Below are 17302 nucleotides of genomic sequence, written 5' to 3' on the forward strand. Positions count from 1 at the left end.
TCTCTCCTGATCCTGAAGCTGGTGTTCTTACTATCCATCATGTTTCCACAACCATAATATGCTTGCTAAATGATGTTACATCATGGCGTCCATTGATTTTTCAATGAAATATATTGTATCCATGAGGTGGGAAACTGGATCTTTCGGTCAAAGGAGGAAGCTGTAAACACATCTATGACATATATACACATTTGTACTTTGGTAGCAGACTTCACTTCTATAAAGAGCCAAAATTAATTCACAACAAAGTCTTATAAGTTAGGTAAGTTGTTTAGCTAAGACATACTTTCTTTCGTCAACTATGGAGTAATGATTCCTGTTTTTTTTAAAATATATATCCTTTATAAAGCAGTTTTCAAAGAAGATTCCAGATTCAAATAATTAAATACAAACACAACGTTTTAATAGTAAATTATTTTTCAGAGATATTTTACCATTTGCTTTTGAATATAACCTGCATTTAATTGCCACTAATAGTTTCTAATCTAATAAATTGTTGCTTCCTATGGTATATAATCAAAAATATTTTAATACAGCAAGGCATAATCAAATACTAGCCCCAAGGAATTTGTATAATGAAAAGATCACAGGATAGGGAATAAGAATATTTGGGCTCAAGGTTAACTTACATCTTCCACGATCTAGTTACTTAAACTTTTAGATCCTCCATTCTTTCTGTAAAATACGAAAACTAGATTTCAATTTTATAAGGTTATTGTGACCATGTGAGGACACTTAAAAAATTTACCTATGTTTAAATACAATTAATTTTTATAATCACTGACAATTTTTCCTCAACAGAATAAGAAACCCAATGTAATTTTAAACATTATGTATATTAACTGTGTGCCAAGGGGATATTGGCAAGTATCTTCATTCTAAATTATATTTCCACAGTGTTCTAGACACCAGTAAACAATATGGTTTTTTGAATAGCAACTGTTTACTTATGCAGGCACCTTATACAGCTCTGTAATTAGAATAGAAAATGTTTCAATTTGCTACAAAACAAGAGAGGTTCTGATATAAATGCTGCCCTTGTTCCAATAACATTTGAAGTAGTTGAAAGAGCATCAGATTTGGATTTAAAAGAATGCAGATCTGAATACTAGCTCTGTCTCTGACATTGGGCTGGTTATTTAACTTTTTTGAACTTCATTTTATTTCATCTGTAAAATAGGAATAATCATAACAATACCTACCTTGCAAAGGAGCTGTGTCAGGTGAGAGGTATGGGAAGGGCTTTAAGGTATAAAAGATAACAAATGCAAAGATCATGATAGAAATAAAATGTTCATCTTGGTTCATTTATTATGTGAAATTGTATTACTGTTTAATAATCTTCTAAAGGTATTTTTCACCTCTGTATTCCGTTCAGTGTAAATAACAGGGTTTAACATGGGAGTAACAAGAATTTAGATTATTGTTATGGCCTTATCCATGGGAAAGGTAGGAACTAGTCACAGTTAAGTAAAAACGCAGCACACAAAGAACAGGACAACAATTGCGATGTAGAAGCCACAGGTAGAGAGGGCCTTTTTCCTTCCTGCAGAGCTGTGAGTCATCAAGGAGCACAGGATGACCACATAGGATACCAATAACATTACAAAAGTAATCTCAGGAATTACCCCATCATTGGCAGCAGCCAAGAGACCAATAAGGAAAGTGTCAGGGCGGGCAAGTTGTATCAGGGGAAAATATACATGAAGTGACCTATAACGTTGGAGCCACAGAATGTAGCCAAAAAGTAACTAGAATCTGTACAATAGAATAGAGAAAATCCGCTGCCCAACACGCCCCCCACAAGGAGGCAGCATATGTGGTGGTTCATGATGGTCACATAGTGCTGGGGTCAACACATGGCCACATAGCAGTCATAAACCATGACCACAAGAAGGACAATGTCTGAAGCTCCTAAGAAATGTTGAGTAAAGAGCTGTGTCATGCAGCCATGGAAAGAGACAGCTTTTAGTCCAAGAGCAAATCAGCTAGCATTTTAGGGATTATGGAAGAGGAATAGCATGCATCTATCAAAAATGAGAAGGTCAGGAAGAAATACACTGGGAATCCAAAGTCTGGCTGCAGATGAAAGTACCCACAACTAGCAGGCTGCCTATAACAGTGACAATGTAGGTGATAAGTAACACCAAAAATTGTATTTCCAGCATCTGAAGATTGTAAGTCTCATTATAATGAATTCAGTCATATTCATTGCGTCTTCCTTCATTTCAAAGCTGATGATAAATTCAGAAGTGGTGAATTAATCTGTAAAGAGAATATTTTCAATAGCAGGATGATGAGAACTTTATATTTTGGGTTTTCAGATAAGTCCAAAGTATTTTAATAATATAAGCTATTTTCTTTCATGGTATGCCAGAGGAGAAGAACAAGCTACTTTTTTTTATTTTATAAAAAGAGTGAACATTTGAAGCCAGTTCAGCTTCCTACAAGGATGCTGAAATCCTTCTTCAACATCTTCTGAAAAGTGGTCACTCGGCCTTTGCTAGAGAAGATCCCAGGCACAGGGAGCTCACCATACAGTAAACTGGACTGCCTCTCAGCCAGTAAAAGGTGTTAAATACTTTTCCTTAAATATCAAAAGAAAATAAAACCATCTGTACAACTATCAGTTCTGTTTTTGGACAATGTTGATACACAGATTACGTCTAATTCACCCCCTCTTCAGTTTCAAACTCCTTTAAATAAGTCACAGAGAAGTAAGGATGTATCTGTCTTTTTCATCTTTTTATCCTCAGTACTTTTTCTATATCTGATTCATTTATTTATTCAATAAACATTAAGTGAATAAGTTTGGAGACTCTTTACTTATGTCCTCTGTGTTTGCTTTTTGCAGCAAACTCCAATAAGAGTGTTTGCTCTCTTTCATAGAAAAAGATTGATAAACTGTTGGACTGTGAACTACATATACTCCTTTCACCCCTTCAGTTCTATTCTCACTCTCTCCACCTTGAGCAGCTGTCACCCCTGGTCTTTTTCCCTTAACTTTTGGCCAACAGGTAGTACTAGCTCAATGCTAGAGGGCAGGTGAGAAGGAAAGAATGCCAGGGTATTTATTATCCTATTCCCTTCCTGTCATCTGTCAAAGACTATGTGCCTTAACTGAGGCCACACTCTTCTGGGTGGACCCTCTGGGTTCCCTGTGACCACTCTCTCCCCTTCTCTCTCAGGCCTAGTTGTGGGAATGACTTTCCACTGTCCTTTGCCTTGGGATATTTTATCATCCCTTATTAACTTCCTTTAATCCCATCCATACCTTGATAATAATCACAATTACACTCTTTTTAATCTCTCGTTTAGAATATGCTGTTTCAGGACTTATATGGATGGAGAAAGTCTGTATTTTTATTTGTAAATAAATAAAAATAAGTGAAAAAATAGTTTTCCCTTTGTATAGATTTATTTTATTTGAAAAGCATCTTTACTTCTTTTGATGTATAACTGCTAAACAAATTTAAATTCTGTCAGGAAAAAATATTGTACAAGACCTTGAAATGTACTATAAAGATACTGGATGTCTTTAATGGAAATATATACATTATCTATAGCACTCTCTTTGGGATTTTATAATCCTATAGGTTTTGTGCTTTTTACTACCTTTGAGTTATTTTACAACTCATTAATTTGTAGAAAACTGGTAATGCAAATAAGTCTTGTCTATAGAAATGTAAGTGTTTTCTGGTGGAAGTTCAATTGATTTCTTTGAACATTATAAATAATCCCAGGTTTGCATTTCTTTGTAAATTTGTTGTATATCCATGATTGAACAATGTGTGGTACATAGAATTCTATTTTAAGCTAAATATAACATCTTATTAGTTTCCTCCTTAATTAATGAACTAAAAATAAATCTTTTATGGTGTTCATTTTATATCTGTATGAGAGTCATGATTTCATTTTTCTAAAAATTCGTTGGCCTTTGAATATTAGAATAGAGATTGTTATCTTCTAGAGAGAGAAATTAAAAGACTCATAAAAATCCAGACATTTTTACTCCATATGTTATTTCACCATGGACGTTTCTGTTTTATTTTGTTTGAGATTTGTTTTTATTTAGTTAATTTATTAAAAAATCTCCTTTAAAAATTGCTTTGAAGGCAAATAGAAACAAACAGTTATTAAAAAACATTTTTATTGGGGCCAGATCGCATGTTCTGCTTCTGCAGCCCTGGGTTCGCCGGTTTGGATCCCAGGTGCGGACATGGCACTGCTTGGCAAGCCCTGCTATGGTAGGCGTCCTACACATAAAGTCGAGGAAGATGGGCGCGGATGTTATACCAGGGCCAGTCTTCCTCAGCAAAAAGAGGAGAATTGGCAGCAGATGTCAGGGCTAATCTTCCTCAAAGGAAAAAAAAGTTTTTCTGAACATCTCAATTCCACTCCCACTTAGATTTAGCTAACATTAGGATCCTTATCAATCAAACTAAAACGAAGATGTTGAACCCATTATGTCAATTTGGCCATTTTGTGCCTGAGTGTGAGGGTATGTATATAGAGAAGGGATTATGGAATGGAATGGAGTTTTATGCTCTATTAAATCACACATTTATAAGCTCATTTCCAATTTTGTGTGTGTGGTTTTTTTGTTTGTTTGTTTGGTAGCATAAGAAGATTAGCCCTGAGCTAACATCTGCTGCCAATCCTCTTCTTTTTGCTGAGGAAGACTGGCCTTGAGCTCACATCAGTGTTCATCTTCCTCTACTTTATGTATGGGATGCCTGCCACAGCATGGCTTGATGAGCAGTGCGTAGGTCCGTGCCTGGGATCAGAACCAGAGAAGCCCAGGCTGTTGAAGTGGAGCTCAGTGAACATAACTGCTATACCACAAGGCTGGCCCCTCTAAATATTTATTGATTATCTACTACATGCCCAGCACTCTAGGAAATAGGGATATAGCAGTTGACAAGCAAAACAAAACAAAAAGCCAGATAAGGTCTCTACTTTCATGGATCTTACAATTTAGTAGATAGAGGCATAAGATAGCAAATAAAAAAAGAATTATATACTGTCAAATATTAATAACTGCTGTGAGAAAAATAAAGCAACTTGAAGGGTACATAGAGTCTGGGAAGAAGTGTTATTTTCCATAAGGTAGTCAGAGATGGCTTTTTGGAGAAGGAAATGCGTAAGCTAAACTTGAAGAAAGTTAGGAAGGAGCTACAAAGATATCTAAGGAGAAAAAGTTCCAGATAGGAAGATCAGCAGGAGGAAAGTCCTTGAGGATGGAGCACAGCTGATATAACACATCAAAGGAGGCCAGTGTAGCTGGAGTGGAATGAATAAGGAGTGGTTGATGGCAGATCTTGTACAGCATTTTAGATCATTGTAAGAGACATGATTTTATTCTAATTCACAAGTACTGCCATCTGAAGGTTTTTCACAAAAGAATGGCAGATTCTGACTTAACTGTCAAGTGGATTGTTCTGGCTGTACATGGAGATCAGTTTATAGAGGAGCAAGGGTAGAAGCAGACAGACTAATTTAGAGGTTATTGTAACCATCCAGCTGAAAAGTGATGGTGGTTTGGACCAGGATGGTAGTAGTAGAGGGTGATGTATTATAAAAACATATCCAATAGAGTTTGCTGATGGACTTGATGTGGATGTAAAGAGAGAGAAGAATACAAATTACTCCAAAGTTTTTGGAAGATATCACCTGAAGACAGTGCTGTCATTTATTGAGACAATTCCACAGCTAGATGTCACAACTAACACTCAATAGTTCCTTGAGTGTTTATCAAGTGCCAAACACATTTAATCTTTATATCAACATTGAGTCGGACACTGTTATCAGTGTCTTATTTAACAGATCTTATTTAAGACATGAAATAACTAAGACTTAGGGAGGGTAAAGAAGCTGTTAAGTGTAACTCATTAAGCTGGAATCCTTGCAATATATTGAAATAAAAAGCAAAAATAATTTTATAAAATGCATTTAACTTTGAATCTATTGACTGTTGACTGTACAATGAAGACAATTGACTTAAAGGGTGTCTGAGAGGGAGAGCGCTACTAGCTCAGGAATTGGCACAAACTACACACAAAGTAACTAGCTGGAATATCAGATATTTTAATACTTATTAAATATTTTTAGAAGAGTAGATTATCCTTACTGAATGTGACTGTCACAGTCACAGACTATGACTATTAATATTAGCATGTTCTTTCTATGAGGCTGTATCTACGCCGTCCAAAGCAATGAATTATTAAAAAGAATGAGAACATGTTTGTCTATCCCTTATCTGCATGGCTTTTAACCACCCAGCATGAATCCTTTTTTAGTTCTTTAGCAAAGTTATCTTAAGCTATTTAACACACACACAAATATACCCACACTCCATACACATCAGAATTAGTTAAGTTTGACATTAGACAGAGACAGTGTTTGTCACACGATTACAGTTTTAATATGAATGTCAATTGTGCTATTCTGACATCACGAAATAGATTTACTTATGTGTTGTCCTTCTCTGATACTTTCTCCTTCAAACCCTTTGTCTTGTACCTTTTTGCTCAGAACTCTCCCTGCCCCACAAAAGAAATCTTTACTTGTCCACTGCCCTCCATTCCCTTCTTATGCCTCTAGATTTTGTTTTGCTAGATTTACTGTAACTATAATAAAGTATCCTCGAGGAGTAAATTGTATTTCTGTCCATAGAGCCCCAGAAAATATTGCTACATTATCTTTTGAAGAAATTCTGGTGAGAATATTCTTATTAGCCTCTAGTAGAGACATAGCTACCAAGAGGGCCAAAAAACGTGAAGATCCTTTTCTGTTCCCATCAGTGATGAATGTAATAATATGGAAAGTAGGATGGCTATACCGCTGGGACTTAATAATCCTCCTTTTTTCAGCCTTCAGGCTCAAAAACAAAAGTATATTAACAGGCATTATCACCATATATCAGACAAGGCAAGGAAGCAATTTGTTTCATTGTGAGCCAAAGAGAGAATATCCAGTTAAAAAAATTCAATGTTTTCTCTCTTGCAAACATGAGTGCTTTGGTCTCTGGCTTGCACTAAACATTCTGGAGAATTAAGAGAGAAGTTATCAAGTAAGCTATAGTTGCGGTACTATCACAACCAGATAAAAACCAATTGTTCCTTTTATGAAAATCACTCCTTATTTCTTAGAACCCATTATTCATTCATTCATCCATTAATTCATTTTCTTACTGTCCAAACTTTCATTGATTCACATGCTAATTCAACAACCGTGTATTCAGCCCCTAATGTATGTAAGGGACAGGAAGTCTTCTACAAGGAATGATGCAGAGAGATGGGCCTGCTCTCAAAGAGCGCCCAGTCTGTGATATGTACAACAAATATCCTAATGAAAAAGAGAGAAAAATTGAGAGTCAGAGATATGTACTCAAGATATATAGAAAGGCCATATAATCGAATTCAGATGCCCAGGATGATGTAACACTGGATCATGTCCTTGTGACTAGCATGCTGAGATAGACACTTCAATATTTTGAACTGAAGATTATGTGAACTGTTAAAGTAGGGAGTAGAATTCCAAATGCCTGATCTTGAAAGAACCACCTGAATTTCCCATCACTTCAGAAAGCAAATGAGTGCTATTTCTTGTGCAAAGAGATTAAGAATTTGGAAACAGTGAGGCTCCAATAATTTCCTGTATTTTATCAAGTAAGATTATCCCAACTCTTGGAGAGAGAGAAGTCTTTAGGTTTGATTGCTTTCAAATGTGATACGAGAAGCCACATCTTCCACCAATAACCATGGTGTTTTTACTGACCTCGCTCATACAATAAAACAAGTGGAACAACCAAGAGCACTTCTGCCAGCAATGCTCTCCGTTAAAAACCAAGCTATCTATGAGTCAAGAAAGAAAAGGTCTACAAAACAGTCTATTAGTACAAAAGCTCTAAGCCATTTCAGTGCAATTAAATAAGGCATCCCCTTTTTGTCTTCAGGAATTAAAGAAACATTCATCCAAAATCTTTCAATCTGGTATAAATATGTTCATTTACTATATTGTTAAATGTTGCACGTTTTTTGGAAAAATTTAGGCACAATTATGCAAAAGTACACATGGAAAAATACAGAAAGTTAATACAGCAAAACTGTACTATTTTATAGGTTTATTGTAATGCTGAAAGTAATATCCTTCTCTTTTTCTTACTTATCTGTATTTTATATTTTTCTATGATGATTATATATTATTCTAATTTTAGAAAAAATTTTTTTATGGAAATTTTAATACTGTTCTAAATCTTCTAATAGCTCTTTCTCATCTCTATTTCCATTTCTGTTGTGTCAGAAACATTAAAGTTCTGAGATAATTAAGACTAAGGAAATTAAGCCCACTTTCCTCTTAAGACATGTTGATTATTTTGTAAATTATAGATTTCTGTGTGAAAGTTAGCCATTATTATTATAAGCATTGATCCAAACTAATATGGACTGCTTCATATATGAGAGGCATTGTGCAAGGAAGTTTACATAAATTATTTCACTTAATATTTGTCATAAAAGAATTATATGTGTTTGAAAGGTTGCTCCTTCCATGTTACAGATATGAAAAGTTGAGACAAGGAGAGTTAAGTCTTGGACCCATGGACATAACGTTAGTGAGGAGAAGACATGAGGATATAATTCAAGTCTGTCTGGACTCAACTCTTGATCTTGAACTTGGCCCCACATTACCTCCCACATAAACACTTAGTGAGGTAGTTAGCATGATCCTTCTTTAACATCCATCTTTCAACAAAGGCTTTAAAAAGACTGTTTGTCATTCTAACTCCTGGAGTCATTAATAAATGGATTCAAAAAACTCTTGGGGATTTGAAATATGTCCACTTCTTCCTCTGAGAGTTTCACATCTCTCCTCTTGTAGAATTTAGAATTATTATTACTTATCTTTTTACTTTGTGAAGTCAGTTAGTGACATATTACTATCCCTGTCCCTTTCTAATCTGTCCTAAATTCACTATTAAAAGGAAGCATCTCATATTGAGTTTATACTATTGGCAATCTTCTTTCGTATTCAATCTCATATAACCCTATGAAATTAATACATTATTCTCAATTCATAGATAGAAAAACTGTCTTAGAATGGTTTATTTCACTTATCCAGGATAGTGTAACTGGTAAGTGGTAAAACTATAAACCAGTTTCTGCTCTTTTGCTTCCAGTGTTCTCTGAGTAATTTAAAAGCTTTCCAATATCAGAAGTCTCTGGAAAGTGTTGAACCATATTTCAATTGAACTAGAATACTAATGCTGGATTTTAAATTATATTATGATGAGAATATTCTGGGAATTCCAGTACATGGAAGCCATAGTTTGATCTATAATTAAATAAATTTTAAAACATTAGTTATTGAGAATTAAATGGATTAGTAAAGAGTATCTTATTCATTCTTTTCATTTTTCATATGAAGAAATTAAGACCCAGGAAAAGACAGAAACATTCCTTAAATTGCATATTCAGATGGTGACAAATTAAGGATAAGAATTTAGATTTGATAACTCTCAAATTGTTTATCTTTTTCCTACATGGAATAGCTGGAATTCTCACTTGTGAAACAATAATTCAAACAAAACACGTTGTTTTGTTTGCCTAATTGATCTATATAATTACTTCAATGAACCTCATTGTTCTCCAAGTGAGACCTGGCTTGGGAAATGACGATGCTGAAAGATCATAATCAAATATAGCCTTTGACTCTCTCCTATGGGATTTTCTCATATAAAGGCAAATCACAAAATGTTACGATTATGATACATAATTTTTTAAACTTTCATTTTCCACTCATATTTAGCCTGTCTCTCTATTTTATTCACAAACAAGTAAGTTAAACGGGAGTGTGTTAAGACTCACTGTCTGCATCTGTCAAATCTTTCTGGTAGCCCAAGTATATAGTGTTGCTTCTTGCTTACTATTTTGGAAAGGAGATTAGTTCTAAATACTTCTACTCCGTCCTTCATACCATGATAACTCTACTCCAGTGATCAGGAACACACTATGGAAATTTATGCCTCCTGTAGAATAGATTTAGTCTAACTGTAGAGGCAGAACTGGCCCAGTGTGACAGCTTTGGGCTAATATTCTTTCACCTTCCCTCTACTTTTTGACCAGTGCACAATAGTGACATTCTGCCACCCATGAATGAGCATTAGTTTAGAACCTATTCCCAGTAATCTCCAGAAAGATTTGAGTATTTCTCTTTGCCCAGTGCACAGTTGCCCTGGTAAAGGATCTCAGACCTCTCAGAGAAAATTTATTTTATTATTTACACCATATATTTCTGGTGATGTCACAGAGTACTTATTCAAGGATATCTGATGGCTCTTTCATTCAAAATTATCTGGATTCGGAAATTATTCACATCTGTTGATTGGATGAAAAGCTATGATTTTCCAGAATTGAAAGCTGGTGATTCAATTCAGGCCTCTGCTCCAAAATCAGATTATGTTTTTTATCATCATCATCATCATATTAGCCTGCTTGGGCTGCCATAACAAAATACTCCAGACTGGGTAGCTTAAACCACAGACATTTATTTTCTCACAGTTATAGAGGCTAAAAGTACAAGATCAAGGTGACAGCAGGGTGGGTTTCTGGTGAGGCCTCTTCTCCTATCTTGTAGATGACCACCTTCTCACTCTGTCCTCACATGGCCTTTCCTCTGTGAACACACATGCAAGAGAGCTCTGGTGTCCCTTCCTTTTCTTAGGAGGACACCAGTTCTATTGAATTATGGCCCCACCCTCATGATCTCAAGGAGTATCAGCTAGTCCAGTCGCCACTGTTCAAGACTTTCAAGCCTAGTACCAGATATATTTGTGTGAATAAATTTGTTAAATGACTTCAGCCTCAGGCAATTTTTGACTGCAACTTCATGAAAGATAATGAGCCAGAAGTACCCAGCTGAACTGATCAAATTTCCAACCTACTAAAACCATCTGAAATGATAAAGTAAACATTGGTATTTTAAGTCACTAAATTCTGGAGTGATTTTTAGTACTGCAGTAATATCTGAAACATTGCAGTAATTTAGATGCTGAAGTATTGGCTAGCACTAATTGAATGAAATTGAAAGCTAAGAAATAGAATCATAGAAATACACAATTTTGTATATGAAAGTTGTGGTATTGCAGGGTATTGGGAAACAGAATATTTATTCAATGAAAGTACTGGGAATATTATTTATCCTTATAATAAGAAAGGAAAATATACTTACATCTCACACCACACCTGAATATTTATATCCTATGTGGGGTAAAGATGTAAATGAGAATAAAAAGTAAAAATTTTAAAGGAGATTATCTTTACAAACTCAGGGTATGGAAAGACTTTGAGAAGTACATGAAGACATCTTTCATCTTGAGTCCGGCATCCTCATTTCTGCATCATAGCTTAGGCGGTGAATCCTTGATCTCAACCATGCTCACTCCAGTATCAAGATGTCAGCTCCACCAATTATGATAATTTTGAATTATTTAATTCACTGTGTTGGATTTCTTTCTGATTAAATGATCTAGAGTACTTTATATTTCCTTCACTGAAAAATAAATGAAACTTTAAGGCCGGCATTTATTCAATATGTGTTAACCAAGTGGAGGTTTTACTATTGCTAGGCACACAAAATGAATCTGATCATAAAGTGCAAAAAAGATGCATATTTTATACCTCAGTATCTATTTTTCAGGGTGAATTCTAAGAAGAAACATGCAACGCCAAGGCCTTAAAAGTATGATATACATAATACAGTATTTTATCCCCAAAACTGCTATAGAGAAATTGTGAACAGAGAAGACACCTTTGATTTATGTCTTAGGTCAAGAACATATATTTCACAGAAAATGAAAAAAAGCATTCCTATGTAAAACAAAAGAATCTGTTCCCAAAATGTTAAACATGCATTGCATTAAAAAAAAGTGTAGCCAGAGAATTTGATTGAATGTAGGCAGACTCTGAGTCTCTACTGTGAGATGAATTACTTAAATATGTTTTTCAACTATTAGAGGAGGCCAATTGATCTAGACGTACAAAATGGGGTTGAAAAATTTGATTTTTCAGTCCAAAACAAGATCAGAACATACAAAATCAACCACATGCTACCATCACAGTGTAAAATTCATTTCTCATGGATTTATCCTCGGCTGTGAATGTGTACTGTGAAATTTTAAATAAATTAGTTTAATCAAGATATTTATTTTTACAGCTAATTAACATTTTTTAGCAACCTCATTTTTAAATTTTAAAATTTTACTCTTTTTGGAGAAAAGGGAACAAGTTCCATTTGGTCACATTTATGTACCAGGAAGATACTGTATCCCACAAACAAGAACCTGAAATAAAACCAAAAACTTCTTGTCCACTAAAGAATCTTAATACAATGTGATTGCCTATATGAGATTAAATTGTGCAATTCTCTTGCTCTCTAAGGGCTATAACATATTCCACTTAGATAAGAATAACTTATATGACTGTTTCAGAATAAATAAGCTAAATGACCAAAAGGAAGTTATTTTTAGACATGATTACTGACAGTGAAAGTATTCCATGCTTCTGTGAAATAATGAATATTATGTTATGCATGAGGGATACAGCCTTCTTCCAACTAAAGTCACATTTTTGCTCCAAAGTTTTCTCATGGCATTTTTCATTTCTGCATTTCTCAGGGTATAGATTAAGGGGTTCAACATGGGAGTTATGAATGTTAATACCACAGTCATGGATTTATCAATGGGAAAAGTGGAATTGGGCCTTGCATACAGGAAGATACAGGGAACAAAGAATAAAATGACCACAGTCATATGGGATGCACAGGTGTAGAAGGCTTTGGATTTCCCTTCCAAACCCTGAGTCTTAAGGGAGTATAATATGACCCCATAGGAAACTAGGAGAATGAAGAAGATGACAGTGCAAATTGCCCCTCCATTAGCTATCATAGAAAGTCCAATGAGGTAGGTATTGGTGCAAGCAAGTTTCAATAAGGGGTACATATCACACACGAAGTTGTCAATGACGTTAGGGCCACAGAAAGGGAGCTGATAAATAAAGAGAAATTGAACCAATGAGTGCAGAAAGCCTCCAGTCCAGGCCACCAGCAGCATGACAACGCAAACCCGCTGATTCATGATGATCAAATAATGAAGAGGTTTACAGATAGCTACATATCGGTCATAGGCCATCACCACCAAAAGAATGACTTCAGCACCAGCGAATAAATGATCTATAAAGACTTGAGTCATACAAGCATGGAAGGAAATAGTCTTTTTCTCATAAAGTAAGTCTACAATCATTTTGGGAGCAATGGCAGTAGAATAGACCGTATCAATAAATGATAAATAAGCCAGAAAAAAGTACATGGGGGCACCCAGTGATTGGCTGGCAATGATGGTTACAATGATGAGCAGATTGCCCACAACTGTCACAATGTAGATGAGTAAGAATGCAACAAACAGAACTTTTTGCCCCTCAGGGCTCTGTGTGAGCCCTAGCAGGACAAACTCAGTCACATTATTACTATATTCCATGTGTTCTTCTGAAGGTGTTGAACTTGGGTATCAGAAGCTGCAAGCAAAAGCATCAGTAATTAATTTAAGAGGATCACAAGCTTTGTGTCAAAATTGTGATGACTTAGTCAACAATATTTGCTCCAAAGAGTCTCACACAGAGTAATTCTTTAGAAAATGAGAGTTTGGAATCTCTCCAAATTACTCCATTCCTTTTCACAATCAACTACACTGATGAGACTTCAGTAATCTAACTGGAAGATATACCCAAGTGGGCATGTCTGTGAGATGATCCACCAAACAACACAAAGCTACTTTCTCCAAAATCTCTTTCAGAAAGATGACATTTTTGACATTATTATCATTTCTTTTTTTCATTAAACTTTTATTGACTTCTGAGATCCTCCTTAAAAACAATGGCATCTCTAATAACTTCATTCATATATTTACATAAAGTAATACCTAGTGCCTGGAGCATAAAATTATAGCTGAAGTTTAGGTAACAGCCTTTCTCAGTTACTTTACTATGAGCATCAAGACTCAAGGAATAAGTCACCCACAACAATAAAACAGGTCATAGTGTGAATGCTCATTATATGCTTATTGAATTTTATTACATTAAACTGAATATCAACTCTAATAAGAAAGCAACTGAGCAGAGATAAATTTATTAAATTCTCCACAGCCAAGAAAGTCCAATGAAAGCAATGTTTGCTTGAGATTCATATTGGCAGAATTATTTTAAATGTGCTCTGTTTCAGTGTCCACATTTGTAAATGATGCTTTGTAAAGAGAAAGAGACTCTTCTATCCTTCACGAAATTAGGCAAATTTTTATTCAAACATCAGAGAGAGAAAATCATAGATGAGAGAAAATAAGAGATAATAGATAAAAGGCAGAGAGAAACCAACAAAGACCGTGCACTGAATGAAATTTGCTATGAAATTGAGAGGCAGTTTGTTTTGGGGGGCCCTGAATGAACTGGAAGTAGAGGAAATTTCAGGTTTCCTGATCTGTGAATCCGGATGTGGCCTGAAAGATAACTCAGCCTCAGTACCAGTGCTTGCCTTTCAGAATCTTATACTTACAAATCAAAGAAAAATGAGTAAATAAATTTCCAAGCTTTAAGATACACCAGTAGAGAAGATCAGCTACCTAAACAAAAAGTTCCATCTTCAGGGCTTCTGGCAGTTCATTACATATACACATAATTAAAAATCTTCACTCACAATTATAGAGTTAAACAGCATACACAATGGAAAATAAATAGTTGCGATTTATAGGAGTAGTCTGAGCATTCAAGAGATAGCTTCTACTAGGAGGGTCTAATCCCTTGACCTGTTGAGTCCTTACAACATTTATTTGTTTATAGCTGTGTTGTCCAGTATCATCTGTTGTCAAGTTAGTAAACGTATCTTATTAATGATTATAGTCTCCAGAATCTATGAACGTGTCTAATACATTTTAAGTGATTAATAAATATTTGACTTAAAAATGTTCTTATGAGCCTAATTATTACTTTAAACTATTGAAAATTATTAATTTGACTTGCACTGATAGAAATTTCTGCACTTTTCCCATACTTTGTTTTATTAAAAATAAATATATCTGATTCAAATATTCATGAGATTCTTCAAATTTCTTTTATTTTTATATTTTTTAGGAAGATTACCCCTCAGCTAACATCTGCTGCCAATCCTCCCCTTTTTGTTTAGGAAGACTGACCCTGAGCTAACATCCGTGCCCATCTTCCTCTACTTTATATTTTGGATGCCTACCACAGCATGGCTTTTGCCAAGCAGTGCCATGTCCACACCTGGGATCCAAACCGGTGAACCCTGGGCCACTAAAGTAGAAAACTTAACCACTGCACCACTGGCCTGGCCCCCCAAGTTTCTGAACATATTCAGTGAGAAAAAATAAATCATAAGGAATGCTCAAAAAATGTAAATCCATGGTAAGTATCCCACAATGACAACTAAAATAAGATAAATTAAGTGTATCTAAACTACGTCAAATTTAACAACTTGAGGCAGAAAAACAGACCACTTGTATGGTTTTCTAGGTGTAAAACACTGGGAAATACTTTCACTCAACAGGATATTGGAAATTATAGATTCTCATATTTTGAGTTTTAGTCCAGATCCTTTTAAAACATATGATCACAACGCCTAAAGAAGTTTCTATTTACCTGTCTGTATAGTAAAACCTGTATCCCATCTAAGCAACAGCTTTTTTAAAAATGATTGAGCAACGACCATAAAAAATGATGCAGAAAAATTCTGAGGTCCTAATAAACATTTAGTCAGCTGATTCAGTCTTTTTAAAAGGATAAATTGTAAAGAAATATAAATTTCCAGGTTAATTTCTTCTTAGTAAAGGAAAAGTTCTACCTGTAAAACCTGAATGTGGTTGAATAGACTTTGAGGACAAATACAGACACAAACAGCAATCTGAGAGAATAGACTGCCTATCTCGTAGATAACTTTCTCAGGTTTGTTTTGTAATTTTGCACAGGTGGACTGGGACACCAGCACAGTGCACTTTTTGAGACTTAATGTTCTAAATTCTGATTCGGAATTTGAGCCTCATAATCTATACTTACCAACTCTGTGGACTTTGGTTGAATTACTCAACATCATCTGTATAATGAGACTTATAATAGCACCTCACACATAGGATGGTTTTAAGGATTAAATATGATAATTCAAATAATGCTCTCCAAAAATTGTCTGACTAATAAGCACTAAATAAATTCAAGATATTATTAACTATTATTTGCTTCCCCATGTAACTTTAGTGCCGCATCTCTACAATTAGTTTTACATGAATTTCTCCAAAGTCCACTCTTTTCTCTGATTACCCATAGGAGCATTCCCTGAGAAGTAGGTAGGTTGACGGGGTCATTACTGTATACGGTTATAGAAGCTGTTCCTTCTTCACCATTCTCATTACTGTGGGAATTTCCTTGTCTGTCTTTCTCCATATTTCATTCTGCTCTTTGAAATGTATCATTAAAACTAAATTTAACCTGAGGCATCTCCTTTTTATAAATTGAGAGTTCAACTGAGTGCATAACGTAATGTGTCCAGTTTCACTCACAATAATTTTAAAACCCTAAAAATGAGAAAATATCCACATAATTAACCCAAAGGCAGAAATAGATGTTGGCTTTTCTTTAAGATTCTGTATTTCTTGTATCTAACAAAATTCATAAATTCTCTTTCCTCAGACACTGAAATTCACTTTCTAATAATGTATAATTACAGGATGATAAATGGAACAAATATCTAAACTTCTCCGAACTCATTTCCACATGGTCTGTTTTGAGTTTCCCTTTGTAATAAAGTGCTCTTAATTTACATATCAAAATGGCATTTTTGGAGTATATGCACAGACGAATAAAAAGCAGAGACTCAAACAGATATTTGAGCACCAATATTCATAGCAGCATCATTCACATTAGCAAAAAGGGGCTAAAATCCCAAAAGTCGAACAAGTAATGAATGTGTAAACAAATTGAGGTATATATATACAATAAGAAAAGTTATTCAGCCTTAAAAAGGAAGTAAATTCTGATACATGCTACAACATGGACGAACCTTCAAGACATTGTTATAAGTGCAATAAACCGGGCGCTAAAGGGAAAATATTTTATGATCCCTTTTATAAGGTACTTGGAGTGGTCATATGCAGAGAGACAGAAATGACAACAGGGGTCGCCAGGGGTGAGGGGAGGAGGGAATGTGGAGTTACTGTTTAGTGAGTGCAGTTTCAGTTTGGGACAATGAA

The 17302-nt window shown here is 35.0% G+C and overlaps 1 protein-coding gene across 1 annotated transcript; it reads right to left on the reverse strand.

The window, feature by feature from the left end:
* Positions 1-12421: 12421 nt before the first annotated feature.
* On the reverse strand, positions 12422-13543 carry LOC103542367 (olfactory receptor 4A15-like). The gene has a single exon (XM_008509297.2). It carries the CDS (start codon positions 13529-13531, stop codon positions 12578-12580), a length of 954 nt encoding a protein of 317 aa, XP_008507519.2. The 5' UTR covers positions 13532-13543; the 3' UTR covers positions 12422-12577.
* Positions 13544-17302: the final 3759 nt, after the last annotated feature.

The sequence above is a fragment of the Equus przewalskii genome, unplaced genomic scaffold (genome assembly GCF_037783145.1).
Source record: "Equus przewalskii isolate Varuska unplaced genomic scaffold, EquPr2 contig_452, whole genome shotgun sequence".
Taxonomy (NCBI): Eukaryota; Metazoa; Chordata; class Mammalia; order Perissodactyla; family Equidae; genus Equus; species Equus przewalskii.